Source organism: Hevea brasiliensis, chromosome 2 (assembly GCF_030052815.1).
Source record: "Hevea brasiliensis isolate MT/VB/25A 57/8 chromosome 2, ASM3005281v1, whole genome shotgun sequence".
Taxonomy (NCBI): Eukaryota; Viridiplantae; Streptophyta; class Magnoliopsida; order Malpighiales; family Euphorbiaceae; genus Hevea; species Hevea brasiliensis.
In genome coordinates this window covers 105,386,027-105,404,346 of record NC_079494.1, presented here as the reverse complement: position 1 = coordinate 105,404,346, position 18,320 = coordinate 105,386,027, and the positions used below count along the sequence as shown (strand labels likewise).

Below are 18,320 nucleotides of genomic sequence, written 5' to 3'. Positions count from 1 at the left end.
AATAATAATAATAATAATAATAATAATAATAATAATAATAATAATAATAATATGAAAAACAAAATGATACCCATTTAACAAAAATTACCATTGTGAAAATATTAATTTAAATCCATGAATAAAATATCAATAGATTATCAGGTCAATAAAAGAAAAGTAAAATATATTTATTAAAAAAATTGGGTTGTTACATATCATAATAAAATATATGATTACAATAAGGGGAACACTTGTGCTCTCATGCTTCATTTGCTTTATTGAATTAACTTACCTTCTCTTGCTACTCACTCCTCACATATGCTAATGCCAGTTGATGGTCAAATCCATGTTGCATGAAACTCTACATCCAAGTGTCTCATTTTCTAATTTTTAAAAAGCAACAACATTTTGTTTTTGGCCAGAAATAAAAACTTTCTTCAAATAAATGTGTTGGTAAGATGAACAATTGGTTTAGATGAACTCACATTTTATAAACACTCTAAAAATACTTGGCCTTTACCTTCACATACCCAGAATGAAATTTATTAACAAGATGGGGATGACGAACCCGTCATTTCTTCATCTGTGGCATGTGTACCGGACGAATATGGTATGGAACGGAATCGTAAATATGGGGAAACGTGAAAATGGAAAAAAAAAATATTTTGAAAAATATAAAAAATAAAATATAGGAGTATATTTATAAATATAAAATATATTTATATAAATATTATTTAAAATTTAATAAAATAATACAATTTTAAATAATTAAAAGTATAATTATAATTAATAATATTTACATTTTTAAAAGCTCCCATCTTTTTATTAATAAATTAACTAAAAATATTTATTTCATTTTTTAAGATATTTTATAGCCACGTGTGCTATTATAACAAAAAAAAAACATAGTCTTACTATCATCTAATCCGGCTTAGAGAGTGTTTGCCTTTGCTAGCTTATAAGCTAGTAAGCTATAATTTTAAATTGATCTGTTTGATTCAAATATTTTTACAATTTATAAGTTAAAAATAGAGGAGATAAACATTTCATTTTAATACTTATAAATTAATTGCTTATAAGTTAATTTGTCAAAGTATTTATTATATTATAGCATACTTATTTAATTTTGAAATTTCACTATATATATACTTATTGTGTTTATTTTCATATTTATATTAAAAAATTTATTTTTTTACAATTTTAAATAAATTATTTACATTACTTTTAATATATTTAAAATTTATTTTTTATTAATTTTAATAAAATATTTGTCTATAAAATATTTTATTTAATTTAAAATTAAATTATATTATATTGTAATATGGTTGAAATATATTTTGAAAATATTATAATAGAATACTGAGTATAATTTATTATTTAAAAAAATAATAATTTAATATATATTTTAACCATTTTAATAATAAACATATTTATAAATTATTTTTTTATTAAATATGTGATTAAATATAGAAAAAAAAAAGCAGTCACAATTCTTAAAAGTTTCATTTACGTGTGCATTCCTTCTTATTCTTCTTCTTTCTGTCTTCTTCCGTCTACGACATTGGCCCTGCCATTTTTTTTTTTTTTTTCCTTCAAGAAATGCGTTTCTTGTGTCCACCTTCCTCTATTTTCGAACACAGCCTAGATATGTTTCTCTGTCGTCTTACACCGTTTGCACGTTGGAAATGTTTCTGGAACACGGAAACTTCGGTCCATGCCGTTTCCATGCCTTCACAGTCCAGGACACACACTTCTCACATAAGGAGTTATAAGATGATTGTGTCACAGCAAATGGCAGTTATAAACTAGAGCACATGAATATTTGATAAATGCATATAGAAAAGAAAAACAATGGCAAACACATATGATTTAAAAGAAACAGCATGAACAGCAAATGGCAGATGTTCAGTGAAATACTGGTAATAATATATACAGAATACATGGAATTAACAAAGTATAGCACGTACCAAACAATTCAAAGTGTTTTTTAGTGATGAGAAACCTTGAATGAGATAATAAAGATAATTGCGAGCACAAGAGCAGCGATCACTGAGCCAACAATCCACTTGTTTCTGGTTATTCTTCTTGACATCGATGACAAGACTTTCTTACTTTTGTCAATGGCATCATCTACTCCATGAAGCTGAAAAATGGAAAATAAAGAAGAAAATGAAATTAATCATTATACAACAATCTGCAACTTCTAGTCTTCCACCCTTTTAGTTCCCAACATGGGTAACAAATACAGATACACTTGTCGATTGAAGAATTGTCAAAACTATCAGACAGCAAGCACCAATTGCTAATAGACATAACAGTAATCAGAACTCAAGATCTGGACACAATGAACATTAAGTGGAAATCAACTGAACAAAAGACATCACCTTAAACACCCCTCCCTCAACAAACTCTGTCCCAATTCCCCACCCAAGAAGATAGAGAATACCTTATTATGAGCATGTAGGAGAGTTTGGCGCTGCTGATGCAAATCTTCAAGAATTGAAACACCAAGCTCTTCTGTCTCCAGCATTGTTCTTCTACTCTCCTTAATCCTGTCACCAGACTGGTTTAGTCTCTCTACTGACATAGACAATCTCTCTCTCTGATCTGCAGAAACCTGTACCATCATTTGACAATTAACAAAAAGTTCCCCACCAAATGAACCACAAAACTCAATTGAAAATTGTTCAAGTACTGCTAAGGCATCAAACAAGCCCTGCAATCATCAGATAACTGAAACCAAATGATTAAACAGAGATGCCAAAGAAAAAATAAAGTTAAATATGACAAGTTCTCAACTGAAATTTGTGAAAGCAGTATCTCAACTGACTAATAGGAACCAACTATTCCTGAGTTCTACCGCATACTAATTCACCAATACAGCCTAAACAATAGCTCACAGCAGAAGGAACATAGAAATTAAACTCTCTAAAGAGAACCCCAAGAAAAGTAGCTAATGAAATTGACCAGAAAGCTACGCACAGCTAAGAGCAACCAAGGACAGGTTTAGTAGGATGCAATTAGAGATTGAGAAAGAAATTTCTATAGAAACATATCAAAAGAAACCATATACACGAAAAGTCTACAATACATGAGATTCAATCTAATGGATCAAAGAACAAAAAACAAATGAACAAATTATCTTAGAACGACAAAACATATTACCGCGTTTGCATCGGCCATTCCGGCCTCTAACAAATCTTCACGGGCAGCCTGATCAGCATTACCAGACGTTATTCTCTTAAACTCCCTCTTCAACTTATTCAGATCAGACTTATATTCCCTTAATTTGGCAAGAAGCATAGCCTTCACATTCGGCTGTAGACTTCTCGCCTCAAGGTCCATTTTCCGAATCTACCAGAAATAAATAAATAAATAAAATAAAACCTATAAATCCACCATATAACGAAAAGCGAAACAAAAACCTGATCTTCGAAACCGTACCAACACATCACAATCATCCAGTCCAGATTTTATCTCGGAGATCTTCACCTTCTTCTCCTCTGCAAATTTTTTTCACAAAATTAATGAAAAATTAAAATCAATAGAGTTAGATAAAAAAAAAGGTGGGGGGAATGGAAAATCGATAATTATGATTAGAAAGTGTACCTCCATCGGAAAGAAGAGAAGTGGAGTTGCATTTACGGGAGAGATTTGCAGAGAGTTCGCAGTACTGGCGCTCGTATCCTTCGAAGACATCACTCATGATTGCTGAGGAAGATGAGGATTGAGAAGATGTTCGATTAGAGCAGAGAGGCCAAGTGAGTGCCCAGAGAAATGAACGGATGTAAAATGCCAACCAACGCAACCGTAAATACTTTAGAAATGGATGACTTCGGACAGCTGCATTCTTCTCTCTGACTTCAGGCCGAAGACGGCCTTTTAACTGCCTTCTCATTGAGTAAAACGGTGCGTTTTTGTCCTTGTAATTTGCATGAAAAAATTGGTCGATAATTACGTACAGGGAAAATAGATATTTAATATCTGTATTTTAATAAAATTAATTAATTAATTGATTTTTTTATTTTAAAAAATATATTATTTAATTTTTTTATTTTAATTTGTTAAATAATTTAATATCTCTATCAATTTTTAAGTTGGTCGATAGATTTTAATATTAATCAAATTATTATTTAATTATTTTATTTTAATAAATTAATTATTAATTAAGTGATCTATACTTTAAAAAATACATTAGTTAATCCCTATATTTAGTTCTAGTAACAATTTAGCCCTCTAGTTATTTTTTATATCCAAATTGCCTGAACTTCTTATTCTTATTCCTCTATTACACTTCTTTATTTCTCTTCTATGTTTTTTCCCTTCTACACCTATATTATTTTTTCCCTCATTCTCTCTTTATTTTTTTTATCTTTTGATAGAAAATGATATAAACTGTATATGTAAAAAAGTTAATCAGTTTTCTTAAATTTCCAAATAATCAAGGCAATAAACTATAAAATTTATTTTTTAATAGAGAAAATACAAAAATAATATTCAGGTGTAAATTCAAATTTAATTTTTACATAACAAAATTTTCATTTTCATTTTCATTTAGGAATATATCTTTTAAAATACAGGGATTAACTAATTAGTTTCACTAAAATAAAAAATTAAATAGTAATTTTTTCAAAATATAAGAACCAACTAATTAATTTTATTAAAATGGGACTAAATAGTAATTTAGCTAGCATTAAAATCTATTAACTAATAAAAAATTTGAAAAAGATTAAAAAGTTTAACGAAAGTAAAATATAAAAATTAAATAATATATTTTTTAAAATATAAAGACTAAATAACTAATTTTATTAAAATAAAAAAATTCAATAATAATTTTTCACGATTCATTTTAGCAATTTCTTTTGAAAATGCAAATAGTGACTAAAGTATTGTTATATGATCAATTTAGCAATTAATTTTGGATAAAAGGTTTAAAATACTTTTGCTCTTAATAAATCCACTAACTCACCCCTTCTATAACAAATTGTGTGGCCATGCTGTTCTTTCTCTTATTTTTTTCATTCTCCTTTCTAGAGTTTCAACCTTTAACCCAGCCATTTTGTGGTTTTGTCACGACCCAAATTATGGGCCGGATCAGTATTAGGATTTGGGTCAGTATAAGGCCTCTGAAATCCGTAGTAAGTTCAACTAATCTCTAACCCATTCATAAAGCCCATATTTTGAGTCCGTTTTCAAGAAATCAATCGAATAGAATCTGATCATAAACTGGATCATCCAACGAATAGTTTTTAGCTCACTTGACCTTTGATCACAATACACATATGTATGGGGAGCTTAGTTATCCCTCACAATCATCAACAATTCAATATGGGATCAAATGGGAGTCCAACTCCCTCATCCAACATGATCATCCATCCAGTCATTCCAAAAATATATATTAATAAGTTTACAATTTCTAAATAATTAATCTTATAATCTCAAGCTTAGTAAAATGGTTCTACACATGCGGAAGTCTAGAATTTAAATTTAACAGTACAAAATACAAAAATAACAGCTAATAAACCCTACGAGGTAGGAAGTAGGTTAGACACAAAAAATAAGCTCTCTTATAACCTGAAAAAAAAAAAAAGGGTGAACATGAGTGAGCGTTCGACTCATAGAGTAAGATATTAATTTTACTTACAATTTCTATAAATATCTATGTCTGGTGCATCCTAAGAGTGAAATGCATCATCTTCACATATTTCAAACAAATCAAATCATAATCACTTCAAAGGCAATCTGGAGCACTCACCCATCTGTGTGTCACATCCATACTCATACACATATATATGAGATTTGATTCCCTACATAGCTCTCTTAGTTTCAATATCTGCCAGCGAGATCAATTCAAAGCCGAACTTTCTCTTAATAACCAAATGCGGGGGCCAACGAGATCAACTCAAAGTCGTGCCTGCCCAAACTTATCCACAATAAGGATCGGGTCTCTGTGAGTTAAGCTCCAGCCGCGTCTACCCGTCCTATCCATATTCATATACACAACTCATACACACCAACTCACAGACACATCTTCAGATTGCCATAAAGTAACAATCACAACAACCTCATCAAATACAAATGCAATACAAGGCGTGCCTAGCAAATATATATATAAGTGATGCATGAACATGTCTTGAATACATAATAATAGCGAAAGTGTAAATAAAATCAATATCTACTCACAGAGAGGATGACCTGACTATAGCTAGTCCGACTGGATAGAAGAAGATTGGCTGGTACCATTAACATATATATATACATTGATCTCTATCAATTAACTGACAGAATTAACCAATTAATTTATTCTATAAAAGTAAGAATAAATTCTAAGATATTAGTGAAATTTCAATAGAGTTTCCATTGTAACTAGACCTAACCCCTGCATGAAAATTCAACAAAACGCAACACACAGGGCCTCAAGCCCATAATAAATAACAACATCATACGACCTCTCTTGAGCTCGCCAAATCAGACAATACTCAAGTGACCACACAAAATAATTATTTAAAAATTCAGAGTGTTATAGGCTTCCCTTACGCTTTCTTGGCATTAGAAGACTTCTCCCCCAGCCTGGAGGGTGGATATTTCCCTCCCTACTTTTAAGGGAGGATGTAAATATTTTAGGTTGTGTTTTGTTTGGCAAGTTTTGTGGTTCTTGGATGAAGGAATTGTGCTGATCTACCTAGCTCTTGTTTGCCAAACTCGACGGTGCTTGGTTTGGCTATGGATTTGAATGCGAGAGAGCGCATTGGAATAGCTTTTAGGAAAGGATCTCAAGGGTATTTTCATTAACCAACTTTGAAGGTTGCCAACCCTCAACGACTACAAGAGATTAAGATCATCGATTTCACTCTGTCTTTCACTGTCCTCACTAGTCACTGGCTGAGACCGAGTTTTGGGTGCCTTACGTCTTTATGCTTGTTTGGAAAGAAAGTTTAATGCATGATTCAAGGGCTTTAGGCATTGTTCTTAGTTGATCTGTTATCTTTGAAAGCCTCCTTTCTTACTCTTCCAGACAGCGAAGCTAGCAACAATTTGATGCAGCTACGTCTTTGGCCTCCTCAGTTAACTAGGGTTCTGCAACGGGCCTTGGGCTTTGTTATTCTTAGGTTAATTTGTGGGAGCTAATAATTTATTAGATGCTTTTCGTTTTGAGGCCCATATGTTGTAACTCATCTTCCTATTAGTGAACTGATCATTAGTAGCGGCACCACTAGCTCCTCCCATTACACACTTCCTCAAATATTACTACTTTTTTTAACTTGAAAGATTTAGGTACGAGTCACCCATGTGGATTAATTTAGATTCACATTTTATTTATACAAAACAAAGTAAAATAATAATAAGGAAAGTTACATGTTTTCTGCAAATGAAAATAAAAGGTCATCTCCCAATAGTGAAAAGGATTTACAAAAATAAAAAAGAAACACAATGTAAAAATACTTGCAAGCATTGAGTGTTGTTTTCACTACAAAGTAGAAACAAGAATATTGTAAAGGGAGAAGGTGCAACAGGGGATAACGTTTAGCTTTGGTTTCATTGGAGTAATTTGTTTTTACAAAAAAAATACATCTAAGCTAGTAATTTGATTTAATTCATGTAAAAAAACATGTGGTTATATCATAACAAGTATAGAGATTTTTGGGTAATTGCATGATGATGGATTATAATCATGTTTTAATATTTTCTTCGCTATTTTTAGACCTTCTAACTTCTGTTTCCCATATTCTTTTTTTTTTCTAGCTAAGTGGTATTATTGGGGCTACTATAAAATTTACTATAAAATTTATTCTAAACTAGGTTGTTATTTCTCGAAAATATTTAAATTTATTTAAATTTATTTATTTAATTAATTACTAATTTACCTAAAAATTATTTTTTTAGTATTAAATTATATTTTAAAATTTTAATAATTTTATAAAATATTTAAATTATATTTATTTAAAATATAATATAAAAAATTAAAATATTATTATAAAAAATATATATTTTTTATTTAATTAATTATTTATATAAAATATATCTTAATAACCTGACACAAATACTATTATTTAAATTTAAATTAATCTCAAACCTGATTATATATTATTCAGACTTATTTTATCAAAAATTCGATTAAATCGAATACCTACAAATACCTGATTCATTGCATCCCTGTTGACCACTTGGGTTCACAAGAAAATATAATTTGTTTTATTCGTTAACTTTTCCATACAAACCTTTTTCTTTCAAGTTAAAAAAACATAATTTCTTTTAATAATTAGTTTGACCAAGTCATAATTAAATCTAACGTAAAACCAAATCAAGTTAAACCAAAACTTAAAAAGGAGTCGAGTTAAAATCAAAATTGAAACCAAAATAAAATTGAATTGAAAAAATTGAAACCTAAATCAAAAACTAAAACCAAAATTGACTTGAACCCAAACTAGAACTGAATTCAACAAACACTAAACTACATGGAAACCAAAATAGAAATTAAAACCAAAACTAAAACTGAGTTAAACCAAAGGCAAACTGGTGTAAACTCTCTACGCAGTTAAAATTTGCTCAAATAATACCTTTTGTCATTTGAAATGGGTAAAATTTAAATTCATATAATTTAGCCCAACCAAACATCAAAATCCACCTATCCAAATTAACCCCAAATAAATTTCGATTTGACATACACGCATGCACTGCATCAGACCATTCCAATAATACAGCTCAAACTTTATCAAATCAAATACTAGACATCGTGTCTTAATGAACTTCCCAACGGACAAGAGAGATGCCATATTCTGGGATCTGGAGGGAAAACATAACTTGAGGAACAGAAACAGAAATGACTGCCAAATCCTGCTCTGGAAGAATTCCATTGAAATATATCATAAAAATAAAAAAATCAGTTAATCGACATGCAGATATGATATAACCCATAACAGATTGAGCTAAATAAAAATATGAAATGAATTCTCTGTCTAGCAGGTACTGCAGTGAAAACTGAGAAGTAGAACATGGTGGCAGCTAAACTGCCTCTACATCCAGAACTTTAAGCCATTATCTTGGCTGACCTCACATACAGGCTATCAACTACCTTTCCAATGTTGGAAATGGTCTCTAATGATGCTTGATAGATTGCATCTGTCTTGGGATCATCAAAAATGATGAGGCATCCAGCACCCTGGTCCAAAGTCCCTGCAAACTTCTTATCCAGAATCATCTGAGACAGTTTCTTCTCCACATGATCTATAGGCAGTTCAATCAGATCAGCTATATGAGCAATCTCCACCCTGGAGAAAGGCTCGATTAACCGGCAAAGGTTTTGCTCCAATAAAGTGTCATACAGCGAAGAGAGATGCCGATGAACAATTGGATCTTCCTCCAGTTGGGCCTTGAAATCCCGGAGCGCGATCTCAAAGAGCTTCAGAGAACGTTTTGCATGAGCATCAGCAACAGCTTTCATTGCATCAAGCTCAGGTCCCACATATTGGAGCCCGGCCTTGGATGATATTACTCCTGCAACATCATCAGCTTGGTTCACCATTATTTTGCATAACAACATATATTTAAGGCTAAATACTGCTCGGGGCTCTTCAAGAGCATTAAATGCCTCAAATGCTTCAAAGAAATAGCTATATGCAGTTTTGTAATCCTTCTCTTCTGCATGAAGGATCCCACTCTGCAAATCTATAGTGCCCTGTTGAGCTGGTGGAACATAAATTGCATTTGCCGCTGTTCTTGCTGCAGTGAGAGCAGCCTTGGCTTTGGGGAGGTTTCTAAGAGAAAAGTGAAGCTTGCTTTCAAGTAAGTCTATGTCCACGAGAAGAAGCTTATCATCCAGTCGTCTCACCTCCTTGATTAGCCCAGAAAGGAGGTTTAATGCCTCAGAATACTCCTTGTTTTCCATCAAAAGAGCTGCAAGCCTTGCTTCAACTCTCTGCCGGAGAAAAGTTCTTTTCTCAGCGCGGGTCCACTGCACCATTTCTTTGCAAAGAGAAATTTGAAGATCAGATGTGCCTGGTATTTTAGCTACTGCATCAATTATCCCTCGAACAATTTTAGCAGTTTTTGCCTTTGGAATCAAGGCAAAAAAAGGCCTTAACTGGGTCAGAAGGCTTCGAAGTTCCTCTGCTTGGTTCTCTTGTCTAAGGAGATCTGAGAGATTTGTGATAGCCTGTTCTTTAATCCTTAGAGAATCAGGAGAAGAAGATGGATTCTCTAGTATGCGATAATAGATAGAAATGGATTCAGATGGAGTTTTTGCTTCTAAAGCCTGAGCAATTGAATCAGTAGTCGCAGGGAGATATGATGTAGACATTGTCAATGATTTTAAATGCAAGTCCTGCAAAATGAATAATTAAATTGATATTTCATAAGGTCCATCAAGCGCTAAAATAAGATAACAATAATAAAGTAGAAAAATAAAAGGATGCCCTCAGCATTTGCAACCTGTCTAGACAACATAATTTGAATTAAATGCTGCAACTAAAACCCTTTGCCACCCCAGCCTATAAAATCTAAATATTAAGTCTTCAGTAAAGCACCGCCTTTAAGGAGCACTCAGGAAAACAAATCATCCCCAAAAATCAATAAACTAACATTTTTAAATAATAGGGGCTCATCTTGTATAGATATTCAGAACACTCGGTGAACCACTGTCTATCAAAGCAACTCCTAAAAGCTTATCTATCCCCAAAAGAAAAGGGGGAAAAAAGAGGAAAGAATAAAAGATAGAATGACAAAAGGAGAGAGAAGAAGGAGAAGAAGAAGATTAACACAAATTGTGTTCTATTTTCTGCTCATTTCAGCTACCAAAAAATGATCAATAGCAAAAATAGCTTGGTAACTAAGCCCATTGCAAGTATCACCAAGGAAGAACCCATATCCAATAAGGTTATCAATATCCCACACAACAGCATACCAAGGTAAGGGTAAGTTAACCATTCTCCTGGTATTGCACCTAGAGAAATGAGTAAAAGATTACTACAAGAATTGGCATAACTTTACATGATATATGGCATATATCTGCCAAGTATACCATATTCTATGAAAGTTGACATGGAACAAAGCAAAAGAGATATGTAGTCAGTCCCTCTAGTTTTTCTATCTCCTCTTCCTCCATTCTCCACTCCACTCCATTTTTACATTGATCATATTGAAAGGAGACAGATCTTTGAAAATAAAATATTAATGCTGGGTTTCAATGAAACCTTTATTGAACCGAAGAGGGTGACAAATAATGACTTGCTGAACTGCCAATTTGAAATTCTGATACAAGAATATGCTGCTAATAAAATGGTGAGTACTGGAGTAAGTGAAACAATGTGTAATGGTGAAGGGGAAGAAGCCGTTGGGATTGTTAGAATGGTTGTTGAAGATTGTTAGAGCTTTTATATGATTCGCTAATGAGAAGAAGACGCATGGCAGCTATAGCACAGAATATGGGAAGAAGAAGAAGCATTCATCGTTCTTCTTTAGCTACCAGTTGTATAAATACTCAACTCAACTCAACTCAACTAAGCTTTTATCCCAAAAATTTAGGGTTAGCTATATGGATTCGCTTTCTCCATTCTAAACGATTTTGGGTTAAATCCTCAGAAATGTGTAATGCTTTTAGGTCATGTTGTACTACTCTCCTCCAAGTCAATTTAGGTCTATCATTTTTTTCTTTTTATCCTCTAACCTAATGTACTCTACTTGTCTAACTGGAGCCTCCATATGTCTACGCTTCACATGACCAAACCACCTCAATCTCCCTTCTCTCAACTTATCTTTAATTGGCACCACTCCTACCTTTTCTCTAATACTCTCATTACGGACTTTATCTAATATAGTATGGTTACTCATCCACCTTAACATTTTCATCTCTGTAACTCTTATCTTAGACGCATACGACTCTTTCAGTGCCCAACACTCACTACCATATAACATAGCCGGTCGTATGGCTGTACGGTAAAATTTTCCTTTCAACTCATTGGGAATCTCACGATCACATAAAACTCCCGTGGCACGTCTCCACTTTAACCATCCGGCTTTAATCCTATGACTAACATCCTCCTCACATCCCCCATCTACTTGAAGGACTGAGCCTAGATATTTAAAGTGATTACTTTGGGACAGTACCACTCCATTCAAACTAACTCCTTTCCTATCACCAGTTTGGCCTTCACTGAACTTGCAATGCATTTATTCTGTCTTCGTTCTACTTAACTTAAAACCCTTTGACTCTAGAGTACTTCTCCAAAGATCTAACTTTCTATTGACTCCTTCTCGTATCTCATCTATCAGAACAATATCATCCGCAAACATCATGCACCAAGGAATACTCTCTTGTATATGTTTCGTCAATTCATCTAAAACTAATGTAAAAAGGTAAGGGCTTATGACTGATCCTTGGTGTAATCCAATTGAGATCGAAAAATCTCGTGTGTCCCCTCCCACTGTGCGCACAATAGCAGTTGCTCATTCATACATATCTTTCAACACTTGTATGTACCTAATAGATACCCTCTTTTGTTCTAACACATTTCATAAAACATCTCTTGGAACACTATCATAAGCCTTCTCCAAATCAATAAAAACCATGTGTAGATCTTTCTTCACATCTCTATATTTCTCCATCAAGCTTCTAATGAGAAAGATCGCTTTCGTAGTTGAACGACCGGGCATGAAACCAAATTGATTGAGAGAGATAAAAGTATCATGACGTAGTCGATGCTCCACGACTCTCTCCCACAATTTCATAGTATGACTCCTGAGTTTAATTCCCTTATAATTTGAGCAACTTTGTATGTCTCCCTTATTTTTAAAAATAGGTACTAAAATACTCCTCCTCCATTCATCAGGCATTTTCTTTGAGTTTAGAATCTTATTAAATAATTTACTTAACCATACCACTCTCATATCTCCCAAACACTTCCACACTTCAATTGGTATTTCATCAGGTCCACAGGCTTTACCCACTTTCATTCTCTTAAGTGCTTCCTTTACTTCTAAAGATCTAATCCTTCTAGTATAATTTACATTCTTTTCTATTGTTCTATAATCTATATTCACGCTATTACCATTTTGACTATTATTAAATAGATCATTAAAATTCGCCATCTTTCTTTAACGTCCTCATCTTTCACCAACATTTTTCCTTCTTTATCCTTAACACACCTAATTTGATTGAGATATTGACATTTCCTTTCTCTCCTCCTTGCTAATCTATAAATATCTTTCTCCCCTTCTTTAGTTCCAAATTTCTCATATAACTTTTCAAAGGCATGTGCTGTTGCTTGACTAACTGCTTTTTTGCCTCTTTCTTTGCTATCTTGTACTGTTCATATACCTCATTATTATCACATTTAGGTAATTTCTATTATCACATTTAGGTAATTTCTTATACCATTCCCTTTTTCTCTTCACTGCCTTTTGTACTTCCTCATTCCACCACCATCTCTTTTTTAAGGGTGGTCCATGTCCTTTAGACTCTCCAAGTACTTTTCTAGCTACTTCTCTAATCTTTGATGCCATCTATATCCACATATCATTGGCCTCCATATCCAGCTTCTATACTTCAGACTCAAGAAGCTCATTTTTGAACTTCACTTGCTTTACTCCTTTGAACTCCCACCACTTTGTTCAAGCTACACTATTTCTTCTGACCTTATTTGAATTGTTTCTAAACTTGACATTCAAGACCACCAACCAATATTGACTTGTTAAAGCCTCTCCTAGAATGACCTTGCAATCCTTGCATAGAGCTCTATTTGTCTTCCTGGTTAAGAGGAAGTCAATTGGACTTCTATGTTGCCCACTTTTAAAAGTCACTAAATGTGACTCTCTTTTTATAAAGTAGGTATTTGCTAGTATTAGTTCGTATGCCATAGCAAAATCCAGGATACTTTTTCCATCCTCATTTCGACTGTCAAAACCAAAACCTCCATGAGCATTCTCATAACCTTGTCTATTACTTCCTACATGTCCATTCAAATCTCCACCAATAAAAACATTCTCTTCATTCGGTATGCTTTGCATTAAATCATTCATATCTTCCCAAAACCTTTGTTTACTCTCACTGTCTAGTCCTATTTGTAGGGCATAAGCACTAATTATATTTATTGTTTCTACTTCTAGTACTAGCTTTACTAGTATAATTCTATCTCCTACTCTTTTCACAGTTATTACTGCGTCTTTCAATGTCTTATCTATAATTATGCCCACTCCGTTCTTATTTCTCTCCTTTCCGATAAACCACAGTTTGTACCATGAATTACCCATTTCCTTACTTCTCTCTCCTACCCATTTAGTCTCCTGAATGAAAGCAATATTCACTCTTCTCCTTTCCAAGGCATCCACAAGCTCCATTAATTTTCCTGTAAGTGATCCAACATTCCAAGTACTAATCATGATTCTCTTCCTATCCTGTTCCTTCCTATCCTGTTCCTTCCTAATTGGTCTCCTTCTATGATATCTTCTATTATTTTCTATATCTATCTTATGTTATGTTCCACTATCTGTTCTACTATCTGTCCTATGGACTAACTTCTTTATCCACACCCGTCCATAACGTGGGAACCCTTGCTCACTTAACACCACACCCTAGTGCCGGCATGGCGCGTCGCTTGCGGTGAATGACCTACAACCTTGCATATTTCTCACTACATCCGGGCTCCGATGTAGAGCGTCGTAAGTAGAGGACGTCCCAACGTTTATATCATTTGAATACCAGTTGTATAAATAATAAAAGAATATTTGTATGATGTATCTTGGATAATAGATCAATGAAGAAGTGCTTCTCTCTATGAATTCTATTGATTCTCTCTCTATTCTTTGTTCTTTCTGTTCTTGTGTTTCTGTGGTTAGAAAATTACATAACAAATTCCCACTTGCAGTTAATCAAACCCCAATTTCTTGGCAACATAGGAGGCCAAGGCTAAAGCTGTGAAAAGTTATCATTGCACCAAGTGCCCAATTAAATCCATTGCAAAGGGGTATCAATCTCCTGGAAGAATCATCAATAACCAAATGGCCTCAAGGAGGCTACAACTTGGCTGGCACCTTGCATGTTGAGCACGAGATTCATTAGCTTGGTATAAACAAGCTGAGTTAACACAACTACTAATGTAAAACAAACCCCTTATTTGTTTGTTGGATAATTGATTTCCAATCTACATACCAATAAACTACCACAGTCAACAAATGAAAAACTCATAACCGCCTATTAATATAAGATATACCACAAATATTTCTTGTCATAAATCCTTGCTTCCAACAACATGACAAAGCCTATAAAGACTAAGTAGATCACAACAAGATGCACAGCCATAAGCGATGAGCACTGCTCAGTTACTTCACACCTCTTTCAGTACGGACAAACACAGGAAACAAGCTAAGTGCTTGAAAATATTAAAAAAAAAAAAGAAAAAAAAAAAGCAAAATCCAATACAGAAAAAATACATAATGTGCTCAAACAATAATAATAGTAATTTGCGATGCAGCTCCAAAAGGCTAATCCCTAGCATGCTCAACTCACATGCTCACTAATTAGTTAAGAGTTACACAAGACCAAAAGAAACAATAATTCACAAAGAAAACATTCAACGCTAGGGTTTTACAAGATTCAATTTGATGGGAATCAAATTCATTATTAAAAAAAAAAAAGAAGGAAGTGAATCATGCGATGGAATGAGTCGATAGGAGAGAAAAATATCAAAAGGGAAAAAGAAATTGAAACATGCCTGAGCCGCAGAAGATCGAGCAGTTGATGGAGTAGATCGAACCGTCTGCTTTTGTTTGCTTCTTTAGTTGGAAAAATGGCAGAATGATAAAAGACGAGTTTTTAAGCGTCTTTGCGAGCGACTATTAAAGCCTTGGGCTAAGCATTGATGGCCTTAAACCCCATGCAGTTTCCAAAGAGCCCAATATTAAGAAGGTCATTTTCCGCACTGCCGAGTCCGTGATTTAATTATTTTAAAAATAAATATTGATACTTTTTTTAAAATTTTATTATGTTTATTTTTTTTTTTTGACGTTATCTGCGTAAATATAAAAATAATAACTATAATCACATAATATTGATACATTGTCGTATTTAAGAAAAATATAGGGTGAATAAGTTATTAAGTTTATATTTTAAAAAAAAATTATTTTTTAAAAAAGTTTTTTTTTCTCAAGGCAAATGTTTAAATTGGACCTAAATTTTGGTCTGAAAATCAATTAATATTTCATACTTTTATTAGTTAATTGGCTCATTAAGCTCTTTAAATTTTAGCAATTAGGCCCATTCGTTAACTTTGTTAATTTTTACATGGCATGAACCGTTAATTATTGACAACAGCCGACGGTGAAGAAAATAAAGGGAAAAAAAATATATATTCCTTCAGTTCTTCTGGACAAAAAGCCTATAGAGAGAAAAACTAGCAGACAGTTCGCACCATTTTTGTATCCTCACCTTCTACTAAGACTCCAGCCCAAAACAATCTCCTTCACTCAAAAGTCAAGCTTCAGTTTCTAGTGACCTTTTGTTGGTTTTTTTAGTGTGGGCTTTGTGAGGGTCATTGTGAGTCTTGGATGGTGTAGGCTAGCTTTGACTGTAATGAGCCTTAACATTTTTGAATTCCAGCTCAATTTGCTAAAAAGTGGCGTACTCATTTTTTATTTTTTGCTGGATTCTTTAAATAGCCTTTTTTTTTTTTTTCTTTCGTCTTCCACCGATGTGGGACTCTTGTTTTCCAAAACTTCCCCTCAAGTGTAAGTCTAAGTCCATTATTAGTCTTCTTTGAATTGGACTTGTCACTTGCAACATGTTCTATGGGCTTTTCAGTTCAGAAACCTCCCTCCCAACTCTAGCTTTATTGGACATTTTTAGTCTAGGTAACTTCCTCCCTTATGGCTTTTTATCCTTTAGGATAAGTCCTCCATCATTCACCTGGGTTTCTTCTCCTTGAACCTAAGCTGTACGGGCCCTCTTTTTTTGGGCTTCGAAGAGTTTTTTTTAGACCCATGATCATCTTCTTGGGCCTTTCCTTCTTGGACCTCAAAGATTGTAATAGGGACTCAGGATCTTCTTGGATTGTTAAGCTATTTGGGCTCTGGTACCATTATTGGTTTTTCACCGTACAGCCTTATGAGAGTTATTGTGAGCCTTGGAGAGTGTGTGAACTGGCTTTGAGTGTAATGGGCCTTGGCATTATTGAATTCCAACTTAAATTTGTCAAAAAGTGGGTTGGTCGTCATTCACTTTTTGCTGGATTCTTTATATCGCCCTTTTTCCTTTTGTTCCCACTGATGTGGGACTCTTGTTTCCTAACACTTCTTTTCTCCTTAAAAATAAGAAAATAAATAAATAAAACTTCAGTTTCAATTTTAGTTCTAATCAAATTTGTACACCATGCATGCCCTATCTATACTATACAAATGACGAAACTTACTCTACATATATGCAATGGAATTGAGAAATTTTGTAAGAGGCTTATTTGGGATGATATGGGTGATAAAAGGAATATTACTTTAATTCTATGGTGCGATATTATTCAGTTAAGGGATTATGGTGATTTAGGGTATTTAGGGATTATGGTGATTTATGGTGATGTAAGCTTAACCGTGTTTGTCCTTATGAAATTGGGTTAGAGTTTAGTTACAGATGATCACATGCTTTGAGTTTAAGTTCTTTGATCTAAATACAAGTTTAGTGGCGAGATGGCATTTACTTTTATTGGCAATGGTATGTGCTCTTTAGTTTGGAGAGGGATTTGTAGTGATTGGGAATTTATTCAAAATAGGTTGAGTTGATCAGTGAGGATGAACTATCTATTAAGTTTTGGTTGGATTTTTGGATTCATAGAGAAGAAGAAGATCTTATTCATAGGATTACAAAATAGTTGCCTCCTCAATTCCTTCACTCTAATGTAGTTACATTTGTCTATACTAAAGGTTATTAGCATTAGGCTCTCTTTTAGGTATTCCTCTTTGAAGCTACTTTGTTCTCTATAGCAACTTTATCCCTCCCATTTTCTCAATGCAATGCAGAGGTCTACTAGGAAGCTTCTACTTTGAGCTGTTTTTCCATAAAGTTGGCATATATGAATAAATGGAGGGAGGGAGAGAATTTAAAGAAATGATGAGTGATAAATCCAAAAATTATAGTTTATGAGATGGGTGGCCCATTATTGTCTTAGCTGTGAGAGACTTGCAAAACCAAAGGGTAGAGAACCAAGCAGTAAACTTGTTTGGTGCTCTGATAGTCAAGTTGGAGTAGTATAGTAGAGAGATAATTCAAAGAACTATTGAAAGTAAGTTTTCTTCTTACCTTTGCCCCTTGGAGAGGCTATATTTATATAGCTTGTAAAGACAGTTTCTTTCACATCCAATTTTGT

At 33.4% G+C, this 18,320-nt stretch overlaps 2 protein-coding genes across 2 annotated transcripts; both read right to left on the bottom strand.

Annotated features, from left to right (window-relative positions):
• Positions 1 to 1,408: 1,408 nt before the first annotated feature.
• LOC110673266 (vesicle transport v-SNARE 12) lies at positions 1,409 to 3,848 on the bottom strand. The gene is made up of 6 exons (XM_058137361.1): positions 3,589 to 3,848; positions 3,424 to 3,482; positions 3,145 to 3,333; positions 2,426 to 2,596; positions 1,947 to 2,122; positions 1,409 to 1,708 (listed from the first exon to the last, which is right to left on the bottom strand). The coding sequence occupies exons 1-5, from the start codon at positions 3,683 to 3,685 to the stop codon at positions 1,967 to 1,969; spliced, it is 672 nt and encodes a 223-aa protein (XP_057993344.1). The 5' UTR covers positions 3,686 to 3,848; the 3' UTR covers positions 1,409 to 1,708; positions 1,947 to 1,966.
• Positions 3,849 to 8,882: 5,034 nt separating this feature from the next.
• On the bottom strand, positions 8,883 to 15,844 carry LOC110673892 (26S proteasome non-ATPase regulatory subunit 11 homolog). Its single transcript, XM_021837122.2, has 2 exons — positions 15,684 to 15,844; positions 8,883 to 10,300 (listed from the first exon to the last, which is right to left on the bottom strand). Exon 2 carries the CDS (start codon positions 10,274 to 10,276, stop codon positions 9,008 to 9,010), a length of 1,269 nt encoding a protein of 422 aa, XP_021692814.1. The 5' UTR covers positions 10,277 to 10,300; positions 15,684 to 15,844; the 3' UTR covers positions 8,883 to 9,007.
• Positions 15,845 to 18,320: the final 2,476 nt, after the last annotated feature.